The 23,789-nt window shown below is 30.4% G+C and overlaps 2 protein-coding genes across 2 annotated transcripts in view; one reads left to right on the top strand and one right to left on the bottom strand.

The window, feature by feature from the left end:
* LOC107445123 (uncharacterized) overlaps positions 1-1,193 on the top strand; it is a 22,289-nt gene extending 21,096 nt beyond the window's left edge. Inside the window, exon 6 of the mRNA XM_071177032.1 lies at positions 710-1,193. Within this exon, the coding sequence (XP_071033133.1) occupies positions 710-1,172 (463 nt within the window). The 3' untranslated portion in view covers positions 1,173-1,193. The remainder of the gene's footprint in view (positions 1-709) is intronic.
* Positions 1,194-6,753: 5,560 nt separating this feature from the next.
* Positions 6,754-14,904, bottom strand: LOC107445125 (sulfotransferase ssu-1). The gene is made up of 3 exons (XM_043055257.2): positions 14,063-14,904; positions 10,050-10,314; positions 6,754-7,369 (listed from the first exon to the last, which is right to left on the bottom strand). Exons 1-3 carry the CDS (start codon positions 14,343-14,345, stop codon positions 6,907-6,909), a joined length of 1,011 nt encoding a protein of 336 aa, XP_042911191.1. The 5' UTR covers positions 14,346-14,904; the 3' UTR covers positions 6,754-6,906.
* Between the last annotated feature and the right edge of the window lie 8,885 nt (positions 14,905-23,789).

Raw genomic sequence — 23,789 nt, 5'->3', positions numbered from 1 at the left:
TTTAGTTTAGAAAAAGGAATGCTATTGAAGAGATCCTGGAAATTAAACTAAGACTAAACACCTTTCTAAACTTAAAGATGTCCTTTGCAGTAAGCAGTAAAGCAGTGCAGTAAGAACGGCACTTTGAAACCCCCTGGTTACAGTCAATTTGAGCTTTTGTTTTCATATTTTGTAATCTGGCAATCTTGTTGCGAAAACATTTTTAAATCATTCTTGAAAAATTTCATCGTTCATGTAAGTACATCTGATTTCGATACTCGCTTTATAGTCTATGTTTTATACTGTTTTTTCTTTTTATCTTATTTTATTTTCTGTTTTTGCGTGTTATTTTTACTTGTTGTGTTCTATTTTATTTGTTGTAATTTTTGTAAAAAAATTTTCTGAGTGTTCAGAAAGCTCTCTTTTTTGCGAATATAATCATGTGGGCTGATGAAAAGATTATATCTTTTTTTCCGGACTTTTTAAATAAAATTTCATCATACGAGTAATTTTTCAAATATTTTGTTATTTTTTTAATTATTACTTCCCCCCCCCTTTTTGATACGTCTATAATTTTTCTTTGTTTTATCTTCAATTTGAACTTATCCAATGAGTTCTGTTTACTTGCAGCTTATGCACAATGAATGAAACTTATTGTTTTTCTTAACTTTATATATAATCTACACATGCAATCTTTTCAAAATAATCTTACACATTGCAATATTTTCAGAAATGATCCGAACGTATTGTTTGTCACTTACGAAGAGCTCAAAGAAGACATTGACACCGCCATTTTGAAAATGGCATCTTTTATTGATGATGAAAAATATGCTGAACCCATTCGAAAAGACCCCAAAATCTTAGAAAATATTAAAAAGTACAGCAGTTTAAAGGAAATGAAGGAGTTCATGACAAGAAGCTTTACAGACGTAGCAGAGATGTCCCCGGAAGCATTAGAAAAATCTCATTTGCCAGATTTGGTGAAGCGTATGCTATTGCAACAGAAGGATAAATTAAAAGCTTCTTTAGAAGGAAAAGAAGAAGGTCCCAGTATGACTCAATTTGTAAGAAAAGGAATCATTGGTGATTGGAAGAACTATTTTTCCGAGGATCAGAGTCGTCGATTGGAGGAAAAGTTTGTTGAGCGTACCAAAGGAACAGAAATTTCAAATTTCTGGAAGCAATACATGTAATAAACATATGTTTATCTTGTTGTTCAATTTCTTTTTAATTTGCACTCCTCCATGGTTAACTTATTAGGAGGAGATATAAGCAAAAATTATCTAAAATTTGGAAAATGAAAGAAGAAAATAAAAAAAAGGGAAGACGGAGATTAAGAGTGAGATTTGCTGCATTCTACCAAAAAAAACCTAGTTAATTCTAACTAAATAACTGAAATTAAGTAAATTCTAAAGTCAGTTAAGATATTTTTCAACGAAAGGTCAGAAATTTGGTAGGTACTTATACTTATGGTAGGTAGGTAATACATACTTATTGTAGGTATATACTTTATATACATCGCACAAAAGGTATGTACTTTATATACGTCGCACTAAAGGCAAGCATTTTACATACGTCGCACTAGAGATGCACAATGGGCCATAGGCAATGGTCTGGGAAACATCCTCCAGGATGATCCGAAGGCAAGCCGTCGCAATTTTGATCTTCTGCAGAGGGGATGGCTCCCTGCTTTGGTAACCCAATGACCAACATGCAAAAGCGAGGTCTTTATCATAGAAGAATTTAACGAGGACTGATACCACGCATCCTCGGTTTTTAAGCAGGTCAACCACCTTCTTACTGACAGCAGCCAGTGACGCTTGACTTCGGTGTTTAACTGGGAACTGCGTCTTTACAATCAGTCTACTGCGGGACTTTTCTGCAAAAGAGAGCTGATGAGTAGAAAAACTATTAAGCTATGTTTTCTGTAGCCTTTCAAGCCTTTAAAAAATGTTTAAACATCTGGTAATTTTTTTCTTGAACTGTGCCACATCTTTCTGAAAGTAGTACTTGTTTTCAAAATATTTTACAGAACAAAAGATATGGTATAATATTTAAGTTTTGGGAAAATATGATAAGTAATGTTAGCTTCACTGAATAACAAAGAAGATGAAATACAAAACAGTGAATTTAGCATATTCATTAAAATGATAATAAAGTCCGTGTTAGAAAAGTTTTAACTTTCAAAATAACATTTATTTTATTAAATAAATAAGATAACATTTAATAACATTTATCTTTTGTTAAAGTAAAACAAAGATAAATGTTTAAATAAATAAAAATGTAATGAATGAAAAGAGTTTATAAACAAATCTTGAAAAAAAAGAAAGAAGACCAAATTATAAAGCGTTTGAGCATATATTTTAACACGATGTAATGACAGTAATAAGCACTCAGGACTGTCTATGTTTGCGTTACAATGAATCATTCATGTTAGAAGGGCTTATAAACTGTCTCTGCAATGGGTAAAGAGGTCTTCACATATTTGCGGAGATGCCAACTGTTTCGAATAAGACGAAATATTTAGAAAAAAAAACTGTAAAGAAATACAAACTAAAATTTACAGATTTTCGGTAACTTGTACCAACTTTTAACCTTTCTGGGACTGGCGAGATATATTCGTATGGAATCAGAAATAGGATGGGGAAAAAAAAGCTGTAGCTTAAGTTTGGGCATGGCTAATTTGACAGCCTTATTTTTGCTTTCACTTTTAATTTAATACATCCAATCTACGTTTGTTAAAAGTGTAACAACTATATTATTTTTAATTTGAACTAAGTCTTGGTGATATTAATAAGGAAAACTATTATTACCCCTTCCACAAATAAACTGCAAAAAAAAAAAATAGTTAGGTCACCCTGAAAATGCATATATGCCCGTTTCGAAGAGGTTAAAGGCGGTCAACACTGCATGAATGCATAGCTTGAATTACATACATTTTCAGGCTGGTTTACGCAATTAAGACTTATAAACATTTGTCAAGTAGAAAGATATAACAAAGTATACATCTAGGGTACCGGCGTGATTCGAACCCGCTACCTCCTTGCTTCGCATAGTGTTTAGCAGGAGATACCACTTGAACGGGAAGGCCCCTGCACATGCGCATCAAAGGGGCATATTAAATAAGCTTTTAATTACTTAAATGCAGTGGTAAGTAAAAATCCTACAAATCAAATTTTCTAAATCAACAATCGCACATTAAAAGAATGCCACTCGAAAATATTTATTCGCTGACCGGAGCAAGATGGCATCTTTCTGTATGTGCTGTATCTCTCTGTAAATATAAGATCTTCATACTAAAAAATGAGGCTGAAAGTCCATATATATCAAGACGGAAAAGAGTAAAAACTGGTAACAAAAAAATTTCATTTTTGGATTTTTTTTAAGGAATAATAAAATATGGACACAATTTATCTATTGAATTGCTTCTTTCCAGTGAAAACATTAATAGCAATGAATTATTAATTGTTAAGAATAGATTTACTCCTCACGAAAATTATCTATTATTGAAATAGTTCTACTACTAGTGCTTTCTCTTTTCCGCCTCGCTTCCATGCCTGCTACTAACGTGAACAAAATAAAAAAGCGGATGCAATAATGATCGGATTTTCACTTACTAAGACTCACTTCGCTTACTATGGTTTAACTTCTAACTTTAAATATGCCAATTAATTAGTGTGGGCCGTGAGGGATGAGGGGATAGAGCGTTCGCCTTCTAATGAGGCGAACCGGGTTCGAATCCCAGTCGATACGAATTTTGCACCCGGTTTGCACCGAAAACAATGCTGACGTGAAATATCCTCAGACGGCTCATATGTTAGAGTCCCCTTACCGTCAGGCTAACCGTGGGTGGTTCTCGTGGTCTTCCTCTCCATGTAACGCAAATGCGGGTTGGCTCCATCAAAAAGTCCTCAAAGAAGACAAGTCTCCTTGTCTTTTGGATTGGGTTCAAAATTATAAGGCTACGGAGTTGAACATTTGTAGTCGTAAACCCATGAAATTGAGTTGGCTGCTCAACAACTCTGATAAAAAGGAGTAATTAATTAATTAGTGTAAACGATATTCTAAGATGCAAAATCAGACACACAAGTATATTTCATGTGAATGAATATACGATTTGGACGAATTTGAATTCCTGACTGTCAAAATATGGAAATGAGTCTTAATCTAGAAAATACGGATCTGGAAAATATAGTCTTATAGTATAGGCAGGAAATCGATAGAAAGCATTGATCCCTGTATAATAATTTAATTTTTTACATATTTAAATATTTCGAGAACTTTTTGAGGAAGAAAAAACGAAAAAGTTTTTATCGCAATTAGGAAATTTGTTCATCTATATAAAAAAAATTCACAGTAACATATTTTTTCAATAATTCTGAACAAAAAAATTTGCAATTATTATATGTAGTACAGCGCGCAAAATAAAATACGGACCATGCTAAATAACTTTAAATTTGATGATCGGATCTTCACATTCTAGAAGTTAATGGTTCTTAATGGATCGAGGGAGTAACATTAAATATGCTAATTAATTAGTGCAGACGATATTTTAAGTTACGAAATCAGACACTAAAGCATACTTCTCTATATAAGCATTCCCTTTAGATTAGATTTTGATCCCCAAAATATAGAGGATAGCCGCGATCTAAATCAATATGGTCTGGGGAATGGGCCTAAGTTTGGACCCCCTAGTCTTAATTTTACTTTTTACGTATTTCGCCAGATCGTAAGAGCTTAAGCAAATTGAAAATTTTTTGTACACAGCCATAAAATTTGTTTAAAGATAATTCCATGCAAAATATAACTTTTAGTAAATATTTATTATTTTATTGTTATTTTATTTAATAACAGTCAAAAATTTTTTGAATGGTAAAGCATATTATTTTTACACCATTTTAAATAATGCAAATTTAAGTGGCGAAATTCAAACTTTGAAGGAAATCGGTTGAATAGTTTCTGAGAAGTCTATTTTGAAAAAGCCGTATTTTAAAAATTCGTTTTCTTAGGAACAATTCGACCAATTTCACTCAAAGTTTGTATTTTGTCATGTAAAATTATATTGTTTAAAGTGAGGCAAGAAATTTTATAGCTTACAATTCAAAATATTTTTCAACTATTAGTTAAAAAAAAATACAAAATGATAGATATTTATTAAAAGTTATTTCTTTGCATGCAATTATCTCTAAATAAGGAAAACATTTCGAGACATAGCGGAATGTGCTAAGAGTAAAATTAACATTTAGAGGTCTAAACTTTAGACAGCTTTTTTGATCAAACTATGGGAAACACATGCGGCTACCCCCTATATGTTAGAGATCAGAAATCCAAATCCGCCGGAAAAAAAGGAACGTTTTTTTCAGAGAAAGTACGTTTTTGTGTCTGATTTCGTAATTTGAAATTGTATGTGCAAATTAATTTGCATATTTGAGATTATCCTAACCAGTCATTAAGAATGAGTCCTAGAATGTGAAGATCCGATCATTAAATAAAAGTTATTAAGGGAGGGATGTTTTTTATTTTGCACACCGCACAAATTTTTACATTATTTTTAAATATGTAGGAAAGAGGAGGCTAGTGTGAATATAAAGCTAGATTAGACGGATGGAATATTTCTGTTATTTATCACTCAGAAATTGCCTGTAAATTTTGAAAGAATGGCAAAACTACATTACATATTTATAAATAGCTGCAAGACAAAACAACTGATGTGCTAAATAGCAATTTTAAAAAAAAGATTTTTATGGTAGAAAAGTAGTGTATTATTATTTGCTTCAACTGCGACTTTAAATTACTTTTATTCATAGTTTTTAACTATTGGTATAAATGAATATGTTTATTAATTAATGTTTTTTAAGTCTCATTTGATATGCCATTTTTTAATAAAACAATAATGAATTTATATGAACTAATGACTCTATTGTGCTAGATGGGACATAGGTATGGTGGCTACTGTGATTGTGTAAAGATTGGCCGAATCTCTTAGTGGTAGTAAATTTACGTTAATGTTAGCAGAAATTTCCTCGTTAAACGCTGGCGAATAAATTTCAAAGTTGCCGGATCACGCCATTAGTCGAAAATTACATCACTGCTTGTGGGAAACGGGATGGTATGTTTTGTCCTGCGTTGACGTGATTTTGAGAAATTGCCTAAAATTTTGTCTTGAAAACTCAAACAGTCAAAGTTATGAAAATAAAACTTAATACTGAGATTACGTATACATTTTCAGAAACTAAATAAGCCCATAACACCTGAAAGCGAAATCTGTAGATGAAATTAAGTCTGGTCATCTCCCTTTCCACACTTACAAGGGAAACTAGGGAAGTGTTACTCGCCAATTTTAAAATAAACTAGTGGGATATCTGCCTTATGAGGAATAATTTTAGGGGGCAAAATTCGTTTCGGCCCATAGAAGGTCCTGTGAGAGATAANAAAATTAGCTACTTTTTCTAGAATATTTACTTCAGTTTCATGATTGCTCTTTCACTTAATTATTCAGTTTTCGGCTATTTATTGCTAATGCAAAATTATAAGATTTCATAATTTTTTTAGCAATCTATATATCCATACACATTAGATTTTTGCTCTGAAAGATAGATAAATAGATATGCTGATAATATTTAAAGCTGCAATTAGTCCAGTAATTGTTTCAAGCATGATTTTCAAACACTCATGCTAAATCTTTGCATAATACTCTATTTCAATAAAATAATCATTTTAATTTTACTTTCAATTTTAAATGTGTTGATTACTCTTCGTATTAAAAAGCAAATATTTATGGTCTGAAATACCATCAGAGCGTATCTTTATTTCACGCCAGAGAAAAACTACACTACATAAAATAAGCATAATATACATTTGAAACAATAAATAAATAGAAATGAAATTTAAAAAAAATGCTGAATGAATCGAAAGAGAACATTCCTATCACATATAATCTTTCCACAAGTTTTGAAAGTCTGTTCCTTCAGTTCGTTCTGCAAACTTCTCTTCCAATCTGCGATTTTGATCCTTCGTCAGATAATTTCTCCAATCACCAACAATACCTTTCCTGACAAACTGTGTCACATTCGATCCTCCATTCTTACCTTCAACCGCCGCTTTTAAATTATCTTTCTGTTTCACTAAGAATTCTTTCAATGCATCTGGCATCGGTGCTTCTTTTAATTCATCTGGTGAAATCTGGGCGATATCTTTAAAGCTCTTGGCCATGGATTCCTTCATTTCTTTTAAACTACTGTACTTCTTAATATTCTCTAGGATTTCCGAATCGCTTCTAATGGGTTCGGCATATTTTTCATCATCGATGAAAGTCGCCATCTTTAAAATAGCGGCATCTAGGTCTTCTTTAAGCTCTTCATAAGTGAAGAACAATACATTTGGCTCGTTTCTGAAAGAAAAAAAAACAATGTTGATGTTATGTGAATGATAATGTTGAGGAAAAGAGAAAATATGAAGCATATTTTGGATCAATTTTGTTTTGGATCCCTAGATCGACACTGACAGGCATTGGCGCCGTTTTGGTGCTCATTTTTAATAATGATCCAAAGATGAAGTTCGGAGGACAGATATTTGTATTTGTTCTGTACCTCATACCCTAACAATCAGTGGATATTTCCAACTCAGCAATAGCCAGGGACAATACATTAAAATTAGTTTCTAACTACAAAAACATAATTGGAAAAGTAGTATTCAATAGGACAACCCAGATTTAGGTTTGAGTACAATGATTGGCGATGACAAGCCGTATGGATAAATGCTAAATAATTGAAATTATTGATACCCGACTTTTGCACCAAGCTCCTTGAACACCCAACTCTGCATGACTTTGTCTGAAATCGCAAGGAACATAATTTAATAGAGGATTATTAAACCACTACTATACGTTTGAGCATCAAGCAGGTGCTACGAGGGGAATCTAACATAAGCCTAGGCCTTCAAATGATAAGAAGAGGAAAGGCTCAATCTGGAAAAGCCAGGTCCAGCCAGGCCTTTCCAGATTGAGCAGCAGCGTCTAGAAGAACTCCTTTAAGAAAAAATTTAAAAATATCTAAAAATATTTAAAAGTATCTAAAGTTTAGGGACGAATATTTTGTATGAGCAATATTTATGCAAGACACTAAATTTCCTTTATTAGAAAAAAGTCCATCTATAAAAGATCTCTAATCAATTGCGCTTCAGTTCCCTTAGGATTGTGTTTTCAAATGGCTTAATATCTAATTTTTGATATGTTAGTTACTGATTTAAGTTCCTGAAAGAATGAAATATCCTAGAAAGCATTATAGCGAATATTTATATCTAACAACAAAAACAAATGCAGTTAACATTAACGGAAATATCTCTTTAAAATTAATTTTGGGAATACATTTTGTGAGCAAGTAAAATTACAACTGCTCATTCATTTTTAATAAGTAATTTCACATAAGATAATTTTACATAAGAGCATTTTTTTATGTTTATTTATTATTTTTCATTAATTTAATAACGGACGAAAATTTTGGAATTTGAAAGTATCTAATATATTATTTAATTTAAAACAATGCAATTTTATCTGATAAAATCCAATCCGAAATTTAAATTAAATTAATTAAATATTTCTTGCAGAGAAAAAATTAGAAAGTTTGACTATTTTTAAAAATTTCATTTCTTAGAAAACTTTTGGTTGACTATACCAAATTTTTATTTTATTTTGTCATTTAAAATTACTTCGTTTAAATTGAAATAATAATTTATGTACCTTGTACATACATAATTAAAAAATAATAATTTTTATTATCGATTGCTCTTGAATGAAATAATAAAAAATAATAAGCAATATTTAATATTTCGCATAAAAATATCTTTGAATAAAAAATTACTCGTATGCGATTTTTTTTATTCTCTCAAATAGTGTCGGAAATATGGAAAAATGCACAAAAATGTAGATTAACGTTAAGAGGCCCAAATTTTTAGCTACTCTTCTGCCTAAGGTTTCTATGACGACCAACAAAAGCCAAGGGGGAACTTGTTTTTCGATTTCGGGCAAAAATTTTTTTCTGGATTTAACAAAACTTGTATTTAGTCATGGATAGCTACATTTTGGACTTTTCAGATTGATGACTTTTGGGTTTGCAGGCTTCAGAAATAAAAAAATTGTGTCAATATTTACACTAAATCGGTAGAACATTTGGCAGTATATTTAGTAGTGCTGATTTCACGTATGTTTTTTGCTTTCGCGCATATATTTCAACCACCCTATTTTATTATCTATTTGAAATTTAATTTTATATTTTATCAATATATTTCCCACTTGTTTTTATGTTATTATTTTAAAATATTTAAATACATTTGTGCTGTGCATTCTGTTTGGTTACTATAAAAGTTTACATAGTGTTCAAGGTAATTTTGAAAAATGATCAAGCTGGTCGTCAAAGGCAGCTAGATATCACTAAATATTGAACTTGTTATTATAATTGTACTTTTTAGGAAGTAAACTTGAAAGTCTTTCCATCCGTTAAGGGTTAAAACGCCACATACACTAATTGCTTAGCATGTTTGAGGACAGCTTCTTGAACCATTAAGTATTCATTTTGATAGTTTTATCATTAGAGCAATTAAGTTTTTTTTTTATGAAATTAGCGACTGATATGGCTGAGTGAAATCGCAGTACCTTTCTTTTTAAAATGGGTTTGTATAATCCTGTGGCTCCAGCGAAGTTCTAAAAATGCTTGTACTTGACCAATTAGCTTCTTGTCAAATTTCTTCAAAGGCATTTTTGTGATTTTATGAAATAGTATTGCAATTGAAAGTCTAATAGCGGAGCTTTAGATCAGTAAGCTATATATGTAAAAAGGTTCTAAAACTTTAGCCACAAAAGTGATCCCTATACTTTTTTGTTACCCTGTAGTAGCGAGCGAAGCAAGCTTGGTTTGCGAAGCAAACCATATTAGATTGCGTAGCAATTTTCGGGGGTTGGTGAGCGTTAGCGAGCAGGGGGCGCAGCCCACTAGTATAAGATATTTTACTAAATGCTTTAGTATAGTAAGAAAATAAAAATAATAAAAATAAAATAAAATTAATGTCACACAAACCTGTGAGGATACCAAGACATAAGGTGGTCGAAATAATCACCATAATCAGTTTTTCCAGAGATGAAGAGCTCAAAAAATTCTTCGAAAGTCCCGTTGAAGTTATGGCCCGGCAAATTCGTCAAATGGTGAAAATATGAAACACAGCAGTCCTTTGGATTTCTTGCGACGCATATATATTTGGCATCTTCAGACCAAGGCGTCAGGTGAAATGGCAGATGCGTTTTGATTGGACCTGGTCTCCGCATCTTTTCAACGAATTCAGCTCCTTTTAGAATATAAAATAATACATTTCAAAACAGAATCTCAAAATAATTCAAAAGTTTTTTTTTTCAAACATTCTTTAATCGTATAAAATTGCGCAGCTTACAAATGTGTGATATCAATTGCAAATTGCGTTATTTTATGCATTGAGTTAAATTGACTCTGACTACAATTACATATAAATACCCTAACATAATTATGTCAGGTTTGCGCATTACCTTATACGGCTCTAAGTGCTTGCTAAATGTAAATCGAATGCCTGCTCACAAAGTCACTTCAATTGGCATTTACTATCACTAAGGAGGTGTCGAGGTGACTCAAGGTATAGAGCGTTCGCCACCCAATGAGTTGACCCAAGTTCGAACCCCAGTAGTGATTGGTTCATACGAATTCTGCTCCCGGCTCGCACCAACCACAGTGCTGACGTAAAATATCCTCAGTGGTTGACGGATCATGAGTTTGATTCCCCTTGCAGTCATGGTAACCGTAAATGGTTTTCGGAGTTTCCATGTAACGCAAATTCAGGTTAGTTACATCAACAAGTCCTCCACGAAAGCTAAGTTTGTTTCAATGTTTGATCCAGGATTTCCCTTGTCTGGTTCTGGGTTGGTTTGAAAATTACAAAAGTACGGAGTTGAGCATTGACAGTTGTAAATTAATAATTGGGTGAACTGTTCAACGACGGTTATAAAACAAAATACCACTAGAAAAATGCGTCTAAGTAGATTTTAAAAGCTATCAGATATGCATAGGAGAGTTTTTAATACTAGGATTTAATAGAGTGACTCAGGTAAGCAGGATTTTTTTTTTAAAAAAAAACTATATCTTAAGAAAGAATATTAAAAAAAGTATTTTTCCCTCCAAAAGTGCATTATACAGTTCTCGTAGCATGACTCATGTTTTCGCATTAAAAAGTCACAAACTATCTCTACTTTTTCTAAAAGTTGACATAGGAAAGTCGGATAAGAAACACTCAGATCCAGCGTTTACATTTCTCGCAGCTTATTTTGAAAACTGCAGAATGCTTGGTGTAGCAAATTTTTCCGATGACATCTTTAAGAAGTAAAGAGTAAATTTGACAAAATGTCGAAAACTGTTTATAATAATCTTTACGAAATTATACGCATAATCTTCATAATAAATAATCTTTAAGAAATTTATATTTTAAAAAGTTTAAATGTGAAACAGAAGATACAACTTAAATTTACGGCAAACGGAAAACATAGTGTTCAAAAATCTCAAAAGCGTTACTTAAATTTCGTGCAACATTATCAAACATAACATGGCGTGCTTTCCAGGAAATCAACTTCGTTTGAAATAAAGAAAGAAAATGAGTTACCATTAGTGTTTCATATTTTTAGAAAATTGATAGCCTTGATACTACCATTAAATTTTAAATTAATACATTGACAACCTGCTAAGATATATTATGACCATTTCTCACTTGATCATCCTAGTAAAGTTCATTTTTTTAATTTCATTTAAACCATCGTAAATTTAAATAAAAATATTTAAAAATGAAACTACATCTAGTTATTCTTCTTTTACATCTTTTTATTTAATTTTTTGCCCAAAAAACATTGATTATAACATCAACATTGCTGAAATACTTAATACTTTTTTTGTAATGTTGACCTCGTTGATAATAAAACAAATACATAATTAGCATTGCATATATGAACACTAGTTGCATTTCACATAAAAATTTTTTTAATTGTATTCGATCGATGTCATTCAATGTTTAGTACAAAACTATGTTTTGTAAAAATTGAAAGATTTGTTTGCAGAACTAGTAAAACTTTATTTCACAAATAAATATATTAAAGTCATCTATTTAAAAAAACATTCTAATAAATTACATTTCCAAAAATATTTATGGAGCTAGACGGTCATCATTTTTTTAAACCGGGTAATGATATTTTTTTCTTTTTGAGTAACATTATGCTGATACGCTAAGTCAGTATTTTGCAGAAAAAAAACGAAAACTGAAAATGAATGAATGGATCATCGTATCTAACATTAATTTTCTCACATCATAAACGACGTATCAAGCACTAAAAAAAATTGTAAGCATTTTAGAATCGCAAACCATTATAAAAATATGTAACTTGCGTAAAATATTTGTCTTCTACATTTCGCGCATTATTAATTTTAAACGAATTAAAACCGTAAAAAAAAATTTGTCTAAACTCTGTGTTTATGAATAAGGTTGAGTAATGAGATAAACCACAGTGGATAGCTTATAAAAATGGTTGCGGCAGATAAATAATAATTTTAATTATTAGTACAATTAAAAAAAATTCTTATTGGGAGAATTCAAAACGTTAAATATTACTTTTCACTACAAATGTTTTGTGTTTTGCTTAAACTAAGTCAGAAACAACTAAACTAAGTCTGTACTCAAAAATAGGAGAAACTTTATAGCCACATTTTTTTCAAAGAACAAAAAACATCAAAAATACGGCCTAACACTATTTAACGCTATTTGTTTCCTACGTTATATTTGATGACAAAAAATATCTATATCAGATCCAAATACTTGCTTTCTAATCTGAATCGTAATTGAAACCGTATTTGCGCTTGTAATGTTAATCAATAAAATATTTTTTTTCTCTGATTATAATGCTTATTTATCTAAAATATTCCGAATAGAAAAAATTAATATCGAAATTAAATTAGTAACGATAGTGACAAAAGATTTCCATCCTATCTCATCAGTTCATATTGATGCTAAGTAATCTTAATTTATTCATATAAATGCCGATTTCCTGGTTTACGAGATGAATCCCTCACAACTCTCAGTTGCTCCTGGAAATGACCTGATTAAATCACATTAGATTAACATAACATTAGATAATCACACTAAGATTAACGAATTTTTTCTATTTATGTTTTTCCCCTTAATTTAATTTTCCATTTTATAATTGGAATCTTTGTGATTTTTTTTTCAATTCTATTTTTTTACATTCATGTGTGAAAAGTTTTGAGAATTGGCATCTATTTTTGAGCGCTTAATCTTTAAAATTTATTAAGTAAATGAAAGTGTTTATGCAGGAGTGCTAAATTTGAACTAAATTTTGAAACGTTACTCGTTTATTTACCCTTTTTTTTAAAAGTATTACGAGAGAGTATAAAACACTTGGAGGTTTAATTGTTGAAATGATGGCAAAATTAATCAAATTTTTAAAGAAGTTTCTGTTTCTTAGTTTTTACCATATCCTAAAATATTTCGCAGAAAGCAGACCAGTTGGTATCCCTGCATGAATAGTTTTGATTTCTATGCAGGCCTGAAAGTGAGACGGGTATGAGAAAAAACTGTAGTAAAATAATTTAAATTATAGCTGGTTTTTACGAAGAAAAAAAAAACTCTTACTAATCTTAAATATAAACTATTCAACGCAATCATAGATATTTTTCTCTTCCCGAAAAATAGCTAGAATAAAATAATTATTTTATCATTCTTTTTCTTTTTCTTGTCTTGACATATATAATATTTCAGCCCTGTTACTATTATGAAATGAATGAGTTATGAAATACATTTGAAATACATTATGAACATGAAATACATTTGAAATACATTATGAACATGAAATACATTTGTTGAACAATAATTGAGTAAATAAATTGGAGGGTATCCTTAAAATTCAACAATTGTCAGTCAGATTACAGTAAGTTAAAAACTAAATTAAATGAATATAAGTTAAAACAAATGAAAATTAATAAGTGGAATATGTAATTAAACATCTTTTTACCTGTCATTTCTAAAACAGGAGCTTTTGCAAGAATGTCAGACGACTTCTTTAAAGGCTCACCCTTCTGAAGTAAGAGCAACAGTATCTGTCCCGTCCATGTCGTTCCACATTTTGGATAAGTCGCCAAAAAAATATCATCTGAGCGTGGTTTGTATTTAAGAGCTGAACGGAAATTTTCCGCCGAAAACATACCAGGAATTTGAAATCCGTCAACCTCTTGTGAAAAAGGAACTGCTGACATTTTTCTTGTTCTTACAAAACCATATGCACACGAGCAATTCATTTTGAATAAAAATTGGTTTTCAAATTGAAAGATATTCAAACCTAACTTTATGAAAAGTAAACTAAACGGAAGATTTTATAAAAGGTAAATTTTGATACCAATATGAATTTGTTTTAAAGATTCACCAGGCGTCACGGAAATAAGTTTTAACGCAATAAAGGAAAATTATACAATTATATTGCTTTAAAAACTTCTGAGTAAGTGAAATTTTAATAAAAATATTAAGTCTGGTAATTAACAAAGGATTTAACATTAAATAGATTTTAAAAATAAATTTAGAGAAAATTTTATTCTTAAGTTATTAAATTTTAATACAGATTTCACGATGAGTAAAATTTAACAAAATCTTTAGGATTTAGTTAATTTAAGTAAGCAGTATTTTTAAGTACCTTTTTCACAAAAGCTCGTTCATTTAAGACATGCAACCAAAATATGAAGGTCCGCTTAATGCGCTTGAATATTTATCCGGTTGGAATTTCTCGTATCGACCTTTAAATATTGACACGTTCATTGTATTTTTAGAAAGCTTGATAAATGTAAGGAGGGACTTCAAATCCCTCCTCCTATTCAATATTTATACAATCAATTTCCTTTAAGTTGTGACTTTGATTCGGTACACATACATCGATGTAAACATAGACTTCGAGTTCTTTATCTAACAGTTTTTTTTCCCAAGACCATTGTTTATTTTTGCTTCTTATTTGTTTATTTACACTAAGAAAACTACATTTATAATTAGCGTTATACCCGAGTTTTATTTTCGAAGAAGTTTGAAAAAAAAAGTGCCTTTTTAACAAGAAATTTAAACGTTAATTTCTTCTCTCTAAAATTAACAGTTAGTTTGAACAATTAGTTTGGAAACAGTTAGTTTGGTGGTTATAAAAGGGCCTTGATATTATGAAGATCAGTATCAATACTTGAATTTTTAAATTATTGTAGTTGTTGTCAGTAATATCAGAGAATATTAATGTTTTTTATACTTTTTTGTTCGCTAGGTTGATATTAAGTTTACTGAATTACAATATAGTGGGCAAAGTTTATCAGAAGTAAAAATAATGAAATAAATAAAAAAAGATGAAGGAAAAAAATTATGAAGATCAGTTTCAATACTTAAATTATTAAATTATTAGTATTGTTATTATTTTTATTAATAATAATAATAAAGATGACTGTTTCTTCAACTTTTTTGTTCGTTTGGCTGAAATGAAGCTCATTGAATTACAATAATAGTAGGCAAAGTTTATCAAAAATAAAAATAATAAAATAAATAAAAAAAGCTGAAAGAAAAAAAATATGGAGATCAGTTTCAATATTTAAATTATTAAATTATTATTATTGTTATTATTTTTATTATTAATAATAATAAAAATGACTGTTTCTTCAACTTTTTGTTCGTTTGGTTGAAATGAAGCTTATTGAATTACAATAATAGTAAGCAAAGTTTATCAAAAATAAAAATAATGAAATAAATAAAAAAAAGTTGAAAGAAAAAGAAATTATGAAGATCAGTTTCAATATTTAAATTATTTTTATTGTTATTATTTTGATTAATAATAATAATAATAATAAAGATGACTGTTTCTTCAAATTTTTTGTTCGTTTAGTTGAAATTAAGTTTGTCGAATTACAATAATAGTAGGCAAAGTTTATCCAAAAAAAAAAAAATAAATAAAAAAACTAAATTATGAAGATCTGTATCAATACTTGAATTTTTAAATTATTATTATTGTTATTTTTATTATTAATTGTAATGAAGATGACTGTTTCTTCTGCTTTTTTTTGCTCATTNTCAGTTTCAATATTTAAATTATTAAATTATTATTATTGTTATTATTTTTATTATTATTAATAATAATAATAAAGATGACTGTTTCTTCAACTTTTTTGTTTGTTTGGTTGAAATGAAGGCTTATTGAATTACAATAATAGTAAGCAAAGTTTATCAAAAATAAAAATAATGAAATAAATAAAAAAAGCTGAAAGAAAAAAAAATTATGAAGATCAGTTTCAATATTTAAATTATTATTATTGTTATTATTTTGATTATTATTAATAATAATAATAATAAAGATGACTGTTTCTTCAACTTTTTTGTTCGTTTGGTTGAAATTAAGTTTGTCGAATTACAATAATAGTAGGCAAAGTTTATCCAAAATAAAAAAAATTTAAAAAAAAAACTAAATTATGAAGATCTGTATCAATACTTGAATTTTTAAATTATTATTATTGTTATTTTAATTATTAATTGTAATGAAGATGACTGTTTCTTCTGCTTTTTTTGTTCATTTGGCTGAAATTAAGTTTATTGAATTACAAAAATATTGGACAAAGTTTATCCAAAATAATAAAATGAGCAATAACTTTTAAAAACACCACTTTTGCCACCACTTTGAAATTTTTTTCTGACTCCTGTTCTCTTTTCTTCTGAGTCATGTTTTCTTTTTCCTTTTTGCTGACTCTTTTTTTCTGTCTATAATATGGTTGGCTTTGCCCCCTTAGGTATTCAAAAAACAATTTAGCTATCAGAAACAGTTTGACTGATCGAAAGTTTTTCTGATTGAACATTAGGTTTCTTTTGTATTGATGCTACAATGTCTAACTGTCACAATAGCTAACTTATTCCATGAAGCTCAAGTATCATAATCTGTACATATAACTACTCACCCACATCGCACATCAGTAAATATCATGCATCATCACCAATGCATAACCTTAAAGTTCTGTTAATCACAATCATTAGCCACTTGTAATTCATGTGCATTTCACATTACACAGTCATATTTCATCGAATCAAGTTTAAGATGGAAAGGAACGCCTCGCGTCTTCAGGCCCCCAGCTAAAATATTAAATTGAAGTTTAATATTAGGCAAAACCCCTTAAACCTGCGCCATACCATCCAGTTCTTAAATCAGTGAATGAAACATCTGTTACTCAACCTTTGAGATTAACAGTATAACTTTAGAGCCGAGTTGTCCATCAGAACAAAATAAGCTCATTTCTACCTACGACAGATATTTCAATCGCTTTTGACAAAGGAATAATATACAACACAGAAATGACACAGGAATAGCATACAAATTAAGGAATAACACAGGAGCACAGGAATAATATACAAATTAAGCCAACTTAACTTTTCACTTCGAATAAAAATAATTCATCATTATCTTTTAACAAGGCTGGGGGGGGGATGTAAGAACAACGTCAGGACTGTAACAGGATCCGTTAAAGGGAAACTTTTTGAAATGGTAACAAAAGTTAAAAGAATAATAATAATAATAATTGAGATAAAGTTTCTTAAAACCGTATTCTCCACAACGACTAATGTTCCCAAATTAACTGGTTACGAATTCACCTAGAACGTATTTTTTTAATTTTTAAGTAAAAATTAATCCATAGTAGCGTTTAACTTTTTATGACAATATTAGCTCCTCTTTTTAAATTTTAGGACCATAAGAATCCTGTGTTACGATAGCCCAAAGTTGCAGTTAATTCAACATTAAGAGAAGAAATGGGACTTCTTGGTTCAGTTTCTGTGTTATAGCTACTAGGTCGTAGATTCTATTCATGCAGGAGAAAGTTTTTAATTTTTATTTCTGCAAAAGGAAAGTATTAATGTTAAGTATATATATTAAAAGCTATTATTTTAATTTATTCAACAGTCTTTCGTTTGCAAAATATGAGTATTTTTTTAAGGAAAAAAATGACTCTCAATTTAATTAGACAGCTATTAAAATTAAAATTCTACTGACATAAAAAAAATAACTTTATTAAAAAGGATAAATAAAAAATTGCTTATACTTTTCAAATTTAACAAAAATTTTCTCCTTAATTAATTTTCTTCAATGTAAATGTATTTCTTATCGAATAAGAAAGAAAACTTCCGTTTTTTTTATCAAACAATTTCCTAAAACAATCCGTGTTTTGTCATTTTTATACAAAAAAAATCATTTTTCAGCTTAAAAATTGAAAATTTGAGACTAAATTTAGTAAATAGTTTTTTAATTGAAAAACTAAAGAAAAAATCATTTTTCATTTTAAAGAAATGAGAGCATGAAGCTTCACCAGTGGAATATAAAGCCTGCAAACGGTAGATATCTTAAACATTTCGCCACCTGCTAACGTGTATTGCATTTTTTAATTTTATTTTAATATTAAATGAACCCAAAGCTTTGAAAAGGTCACACCTTGCACCAGGAGTGGAAATTGAAGCAAATGTTTACTCAATTTTAAGTTTCAGACCATGCTCTTCAATTTAAGGTTTCTTTTTGAAAGAATTTTACAGATTCGAATTTCTCTTGTGATGATAGAAAAGAAAATAATGTTGATGATCTTCAAGTGGATTTACACCATTTATGTATTAATCTTCAATAGTCTAATATTTAGGATTAAAGTTGAGGCGCACAAGTATTTTTGGTTGAATAAACTTTAGAAAACACAACTTCCTTTACGATGGCAATGTAAGCAAAATTTAATGAACTTGTAATTAAAGAAAATGCAGTTGGAAAGTTATAAAATCGAGCAAATTGTAAGTGCCTGCGCTAAATCTTTATAAAACTTTAACATTCTCAGTAAGAAATCGAAATTTTGATTTGTAAGCTTTAAAATAGCAAAATTTATATAAAATCAATCAATTAAAAATTATAATAGCTTGTTAAAATACAATTTCAGTTAATATTTATAGGAAAACCAAAAACTTTAAGTCCTCTTTTTTTTTCTTCTGTAATCTGCCAAAAAATCTGCCATTCCGAGGAAAAAAGAAAAATATTTTTTTTTTTCAATTAGCAAAAAACGCTTATTTTCTACAAAATTTTTTATACACAACTTAAAAAAAAATCCTTGACAATTTAAACTTGCTAAAATCTTTACAAAACTTATATAGAAATTTTAAAAACAGTCACGATTTCACCTTATCTGTAAATGGAAAGAAGAAGCTTTGTTATGACGTTCAAACGTTATCTGTGAAACGAAAGTGGCCAAACTCTCTCAATATCACCAACTTTACTGTTTTGTTGTGACTGATAAACTACCTACTCGAAGTGGCCAAACTCTATCAATGAAATGATAAAAGTTGAATGAACTTATTTTCCGTAATTTTACTACACAAGAATTTTCCGCTCTAGTTTTAGTTTCGATTTATATTTATTTTTAAATCTTTTTTTCAAATTTAAAATAAAAATGTCAGTACTTTCATAGAGAAATATTTTTAAAAAAAAATTAAAATTAGGAATGATTTTATGTTGTATCGAATATTATTAAAAAAAGTGAAGGAAAATAAATAGTAGATCTTTATAGTGTAAAGGTATGGTGTTACTTGATTATACTTGAATAGAAAAAAAAAGAATAAAAATCATTTTGTGAACCGGACTATGAATCCTGGACTTAGGCTAGATAAATAAATGACTTTAGTGAATAACCCTGATCGATAGTTTGAATGATATAATTTTTTTTATTATTCTATTCATGTAGTCAGCAATTTTTTGTCCTTCCAATGATAAAGGACAAAAGAGATAAAAAATAAGTGGACCAAAAGGTCTTAGAATTTTAGGAAATCTGCGTATGATAATACTGAAGTACGCAGCATGTGATCGATGTTCAAGGCTTGAGAATGTAGGGTTCGAACAAAAGATTGTGCAGTATCCAATAGGAATTCCCCTTCCTTATCCCTATTGATGCTTTTGACGCGGAGTTACAAGATAACTTAAATAATGGCTTTAATTTTGTTTTTTTTAAAATAATGACATTCGTGTTTTAAAAAAAAATGGTAATAATAGTATGGAGATGACAAAAATTAGCTATCTTACAAAATTAACAATCTGGTTAGTAATCTGACAAAATTAGTAAAATTATTAGCTAGATGAAAACAACTGTCACCAAAATAATCCACAAAATTGATAAAAAAAAAAAAGAATTTTAAGCTCATTCTTTTAAAAAGAGGCGTAAATGTAACTTTTCGATAGGAAACTAGAAACTGTGTTAATAAAATTTAAAAAAAAAAAAAAAAAAAAAAAAAAAAAAAAACATATGTTAAGGGGGAGTTTTTCTATAATTAATTAATTCTTCTAAATTAATTCAGATCTAGATAAAAATAATTTATCATAAGCGTCTTAATTTGGCAATTTAAAGCTAAGGTTCAGATCAGAAATATGACTGAAAAACAACAAAAAAAACAGTAGCAAAACCATTTTAATTGTAACTGATTTTCGAGAGGAGTAAGATAAGCTCTTTCTATCAAATAATTTCTCACTATTTACTTTTTTTTCTTTCGTCTGAGAATTCGAAGAATGAATAAATGAAATAAATAAGTAACTTTTCTTTAACAAAAATTTTTTATGAAAAAAAAAAGAAATTTATTGTATATTGCAAACATTTTATCACAACTGATTCAGCGTTACATCTTCTTTTAGAAAAAATAGTGGTTCTAAAAGTTCCCTGCTCCTTAAGAAGTAACTAACGTTTTTGCGTGAAACCAGGCAATGCTTGACCATGTTCGTTTATAACCCTTTTCGTCCAGTTTCAAGTCCAGTTTATTCCACTCAAGGAACTTTAGCACTAGTTTAGGTGTTAGGTCCGCTCACAGCCTGCATCTTTTAATATTAGTTCAATGACTCGAGCTACAGATCCAAATGTAGTTATTTACGTTCCAAATATACTATAGTAAACAAAACGCCAAAAAAAAGCAGACTACCCTCAAATAACTTTTGATCAAATGATCGGATCTTCATGCTCTAGAACTCATTCTTAATGGTTCGAGAGAGTGACCTCAAATATGCTAAAAAAATTGCAGACGATATTTTAAGTTTCGAAAATGGGCTTTCTCTGAATAAATATAACTTTTTTTCGTCGGATTCGGATTGCTGACCTGCAAGACATAAAAGATAGCTGCAATCTGGGAAATATGGTCCTAATAATTTGGTCGGGAGAGCTCTTCAAATCTTCATGTTAATTTTACTTTTTGCTTATTTCGCTATATCTCGAGATTATTTTAAGTGAATTGAAAAATTTTTGCACTCAATTTTGAAATTCATTTATCCAAAGATAAATAGACTTTTATTTATCTTTTTAAATAAGCATTATTATTGAACAAAAATGACTTTTAGTAAATATATATTATGTTTTATTATGTTATTTAAGAATGGTCGAAAAAATTTTGAATTGTAAGTATAGAATTTTTAGCATCATTTTAAAGAATGTAATTTTGCGTAGCAAAATACAAAATGTGAGTAAAGTCGGTCAACTAGTACCTGAGAAATCACATTTTAAGCGTCTGATGTTTCTGAAATTTGATTTGTAAGGAACTATTACCTATACACCATGCACTTTACACCGCTCTGTACACCACTGTATACGTATATTATAATTGTTAAAAATCTTAGTAGTTAGAGATACGTTTTTTTCCTTAAAAGGATGCTAGGATGGAATGCTTTTCGTACCAGTTTTCCGTTTTGATATATGTAGGCTTTCAGTCCTATCACCAAAGCGTCGTATCAATCAAACATGGCACTAAAACTCAAAAGATTGTCTTTTTTTTTTATATATGATCCGCCCCATCCTTACGTATGCCTCACCAGTCTTGACAAATCTAACACTAACTCAGCTAAGATATCAATACCATATACATAACCTCATTTTCACCATGCCAGTTTAGCTCAAGTTAGACCTCATATTCTTACATTACGCTCTTATCACACTACTGCATAGAACTACACAGTCAGAACTCAATGATCCGCATGAATACTCCATCACTTCATTTGCATTCCACCACCTCATCAAAACACCACAAAGTACAAGTTAAAGATAAATGGGAAAAGGGTCGCAAGTGGCCTCAGGTGCCCAGATATTTAATACAGTTCTGTTCACCAAAGTGGTCATCGGTTATAACTGAAAGCTACTTCAGCGTCCAACTGCCTCAACTCTTCCACTTCTTATATGCCAATTAGTCTAGGTGGTATTAACTGATTCGATGATGATTAAGGGGAAATGAGTGTAATTGGGAAGAGTTAATTTTAGCTAGTTGCAACGAAAGTTGTCCAACACTAACTACTACTCAGAAAATACTTCCTCGAAAGAGAAAAAGTTGGCTGGTCGGTGGATTTATTCACTTAAGAGTATTAAAATGCAGTGCTTGAAGTAATTAAAGGGTATTGTAAGTCTTGTGTAAAATAACGGTATAAGCAACGTTTTTGTGTGCATATAACAGGAGAGAGTCACAAGTTCAAATTTTTCTCATTTTCAAATTTTACAGTATGCAAAAAAGATGATGACGCTTTAGCTGTGGCGAATTTGATTTGGCTTTCAACGTAATGAAATGCAAAGCGGAAAAGAAGGAGTGACATTCAGTAATCGCGTTGTTTTGATGTGTGCAATGTTTCAGCGAAATCATTTAACCGTGTCAGAAGTTTGGAGAGTTGGTGGCCGGTTAGAGGGGAGGGGGCACACACAAGCCGAAATAGCACAAGCCCTTGGAGTTTCACGAAGTGAGATTTTCCGGATCGGAAACCGTGTTTTGGAGACTATAAATGCAAACCGAAGATCAGAGCAAGGGCGTAGACGTGCTACAACGCCCAAAGAATACCACTATTTAGCGCTAATGGCTTTGAGACAACGAAATATGAATGACAATCTTCATAAACAACACTTTCGCTCAGGTTTTGGCACCGCAGTTTCGACACAAAATGTCTGAAACCACCTTCACGTTGTAGGTCTGTATGCTCAAGAACCAATGGTGTGTGTCACGTTAACAGCAAGGCACCGTCGCGCACGCAGGGAGTGGGCAACAGATCATGTGAACTGGAGGAGAAATGAATGGCTCAATATTCTTTTCTCTGACAAGTCCCATTCTTCTATTCATCTTGATAATAGGCGTAGTTTCAACAGAAGAGAACGTGGCACTAAAAACAATCCTGCTTTCGTGCACGAAACTGTAAGATTTTTTTTATTCTATTTTATGAGCGCCGTTGAACTGCCGACCCAGTTTTTGGGTTTACGACTACTAATGTTCAACGCCGTAGCCTTATAATTTTGAACCAATCCAGGAGACAAGGAAACTCCTGGATCAGTACCCCCAGAGGTATTGATTTGTTATGGGAACATGAAGGACTTTGAGACTCGACAGATTTAACGTGCATCAGTCACCATTTACTACACGGGGAGTCTTCGGCCGGCGGGGATCGAACCCACGACCTCTTGGATATGGGCCCAGCGCCCTACCGACCAGGCTATCCCGGCCCCAAAAAGGCATTGTTCGTAATTATCCGAATTGAGCGTGAAATTCCAAGCAGGTGCGATTCGTGAGGTCGTGCTGATTACGTCCCTGCCCTTTGTGCAAACCGCCGACCGCATTTAAACTCGAAAAATATTAAATAATGCCATAGGAATTCATCTCCTGAAAAGGTCTATGTTAAAATAGGAACATTGTAATTCTTTCGAAAGCGCTAAAGTTCTATT

The sequence above is a fragment of the Parasteatoda tepidariorum genome, chromosome 2 (genome assembly GCF_043381705.1).
Source record: "Parasteatoda tepidariorum isolate YZ-2023 chromosome 2, CAS_Ptep_4.0, whole genome shotgun sequence".
NCBI lineage: Eukaryota > Metazoa > Arthropoda > Arachnida > Araneae > Theridiidae > Parasteatoda > Parasteatoda tepidariorum.
Note: the sequence above shows the minus strand (reverse complement) of the source record. Positions and strands in the feature narration are given on the sequence as shown.

Bases quoted from the DNA above. Each gene is read 5' to 3' on its own strand.
- LOC107445125 (XM_043055257.2), bottom strand. From the start codon at position 14,345: ATGAATTGCTCGTGTGCATATGGTTTTGTAAGAACAAGAAAAATGTCA. The intron at 10,315-14,062 runs GTAAAAAGATGT...ATATTCTAAAAG, and splicing joins TCCTGTTTTAGAAATGACAG to GAGCTGAATTCGTTGAAAAG. The intron at 7,370-10,049 runs GTTTGTGTGACA...TTTTTCTTTCAG, and splicing joins ATGTCTTGGTATCCTCACAG to AAACGAGCCAAATGTATTGT.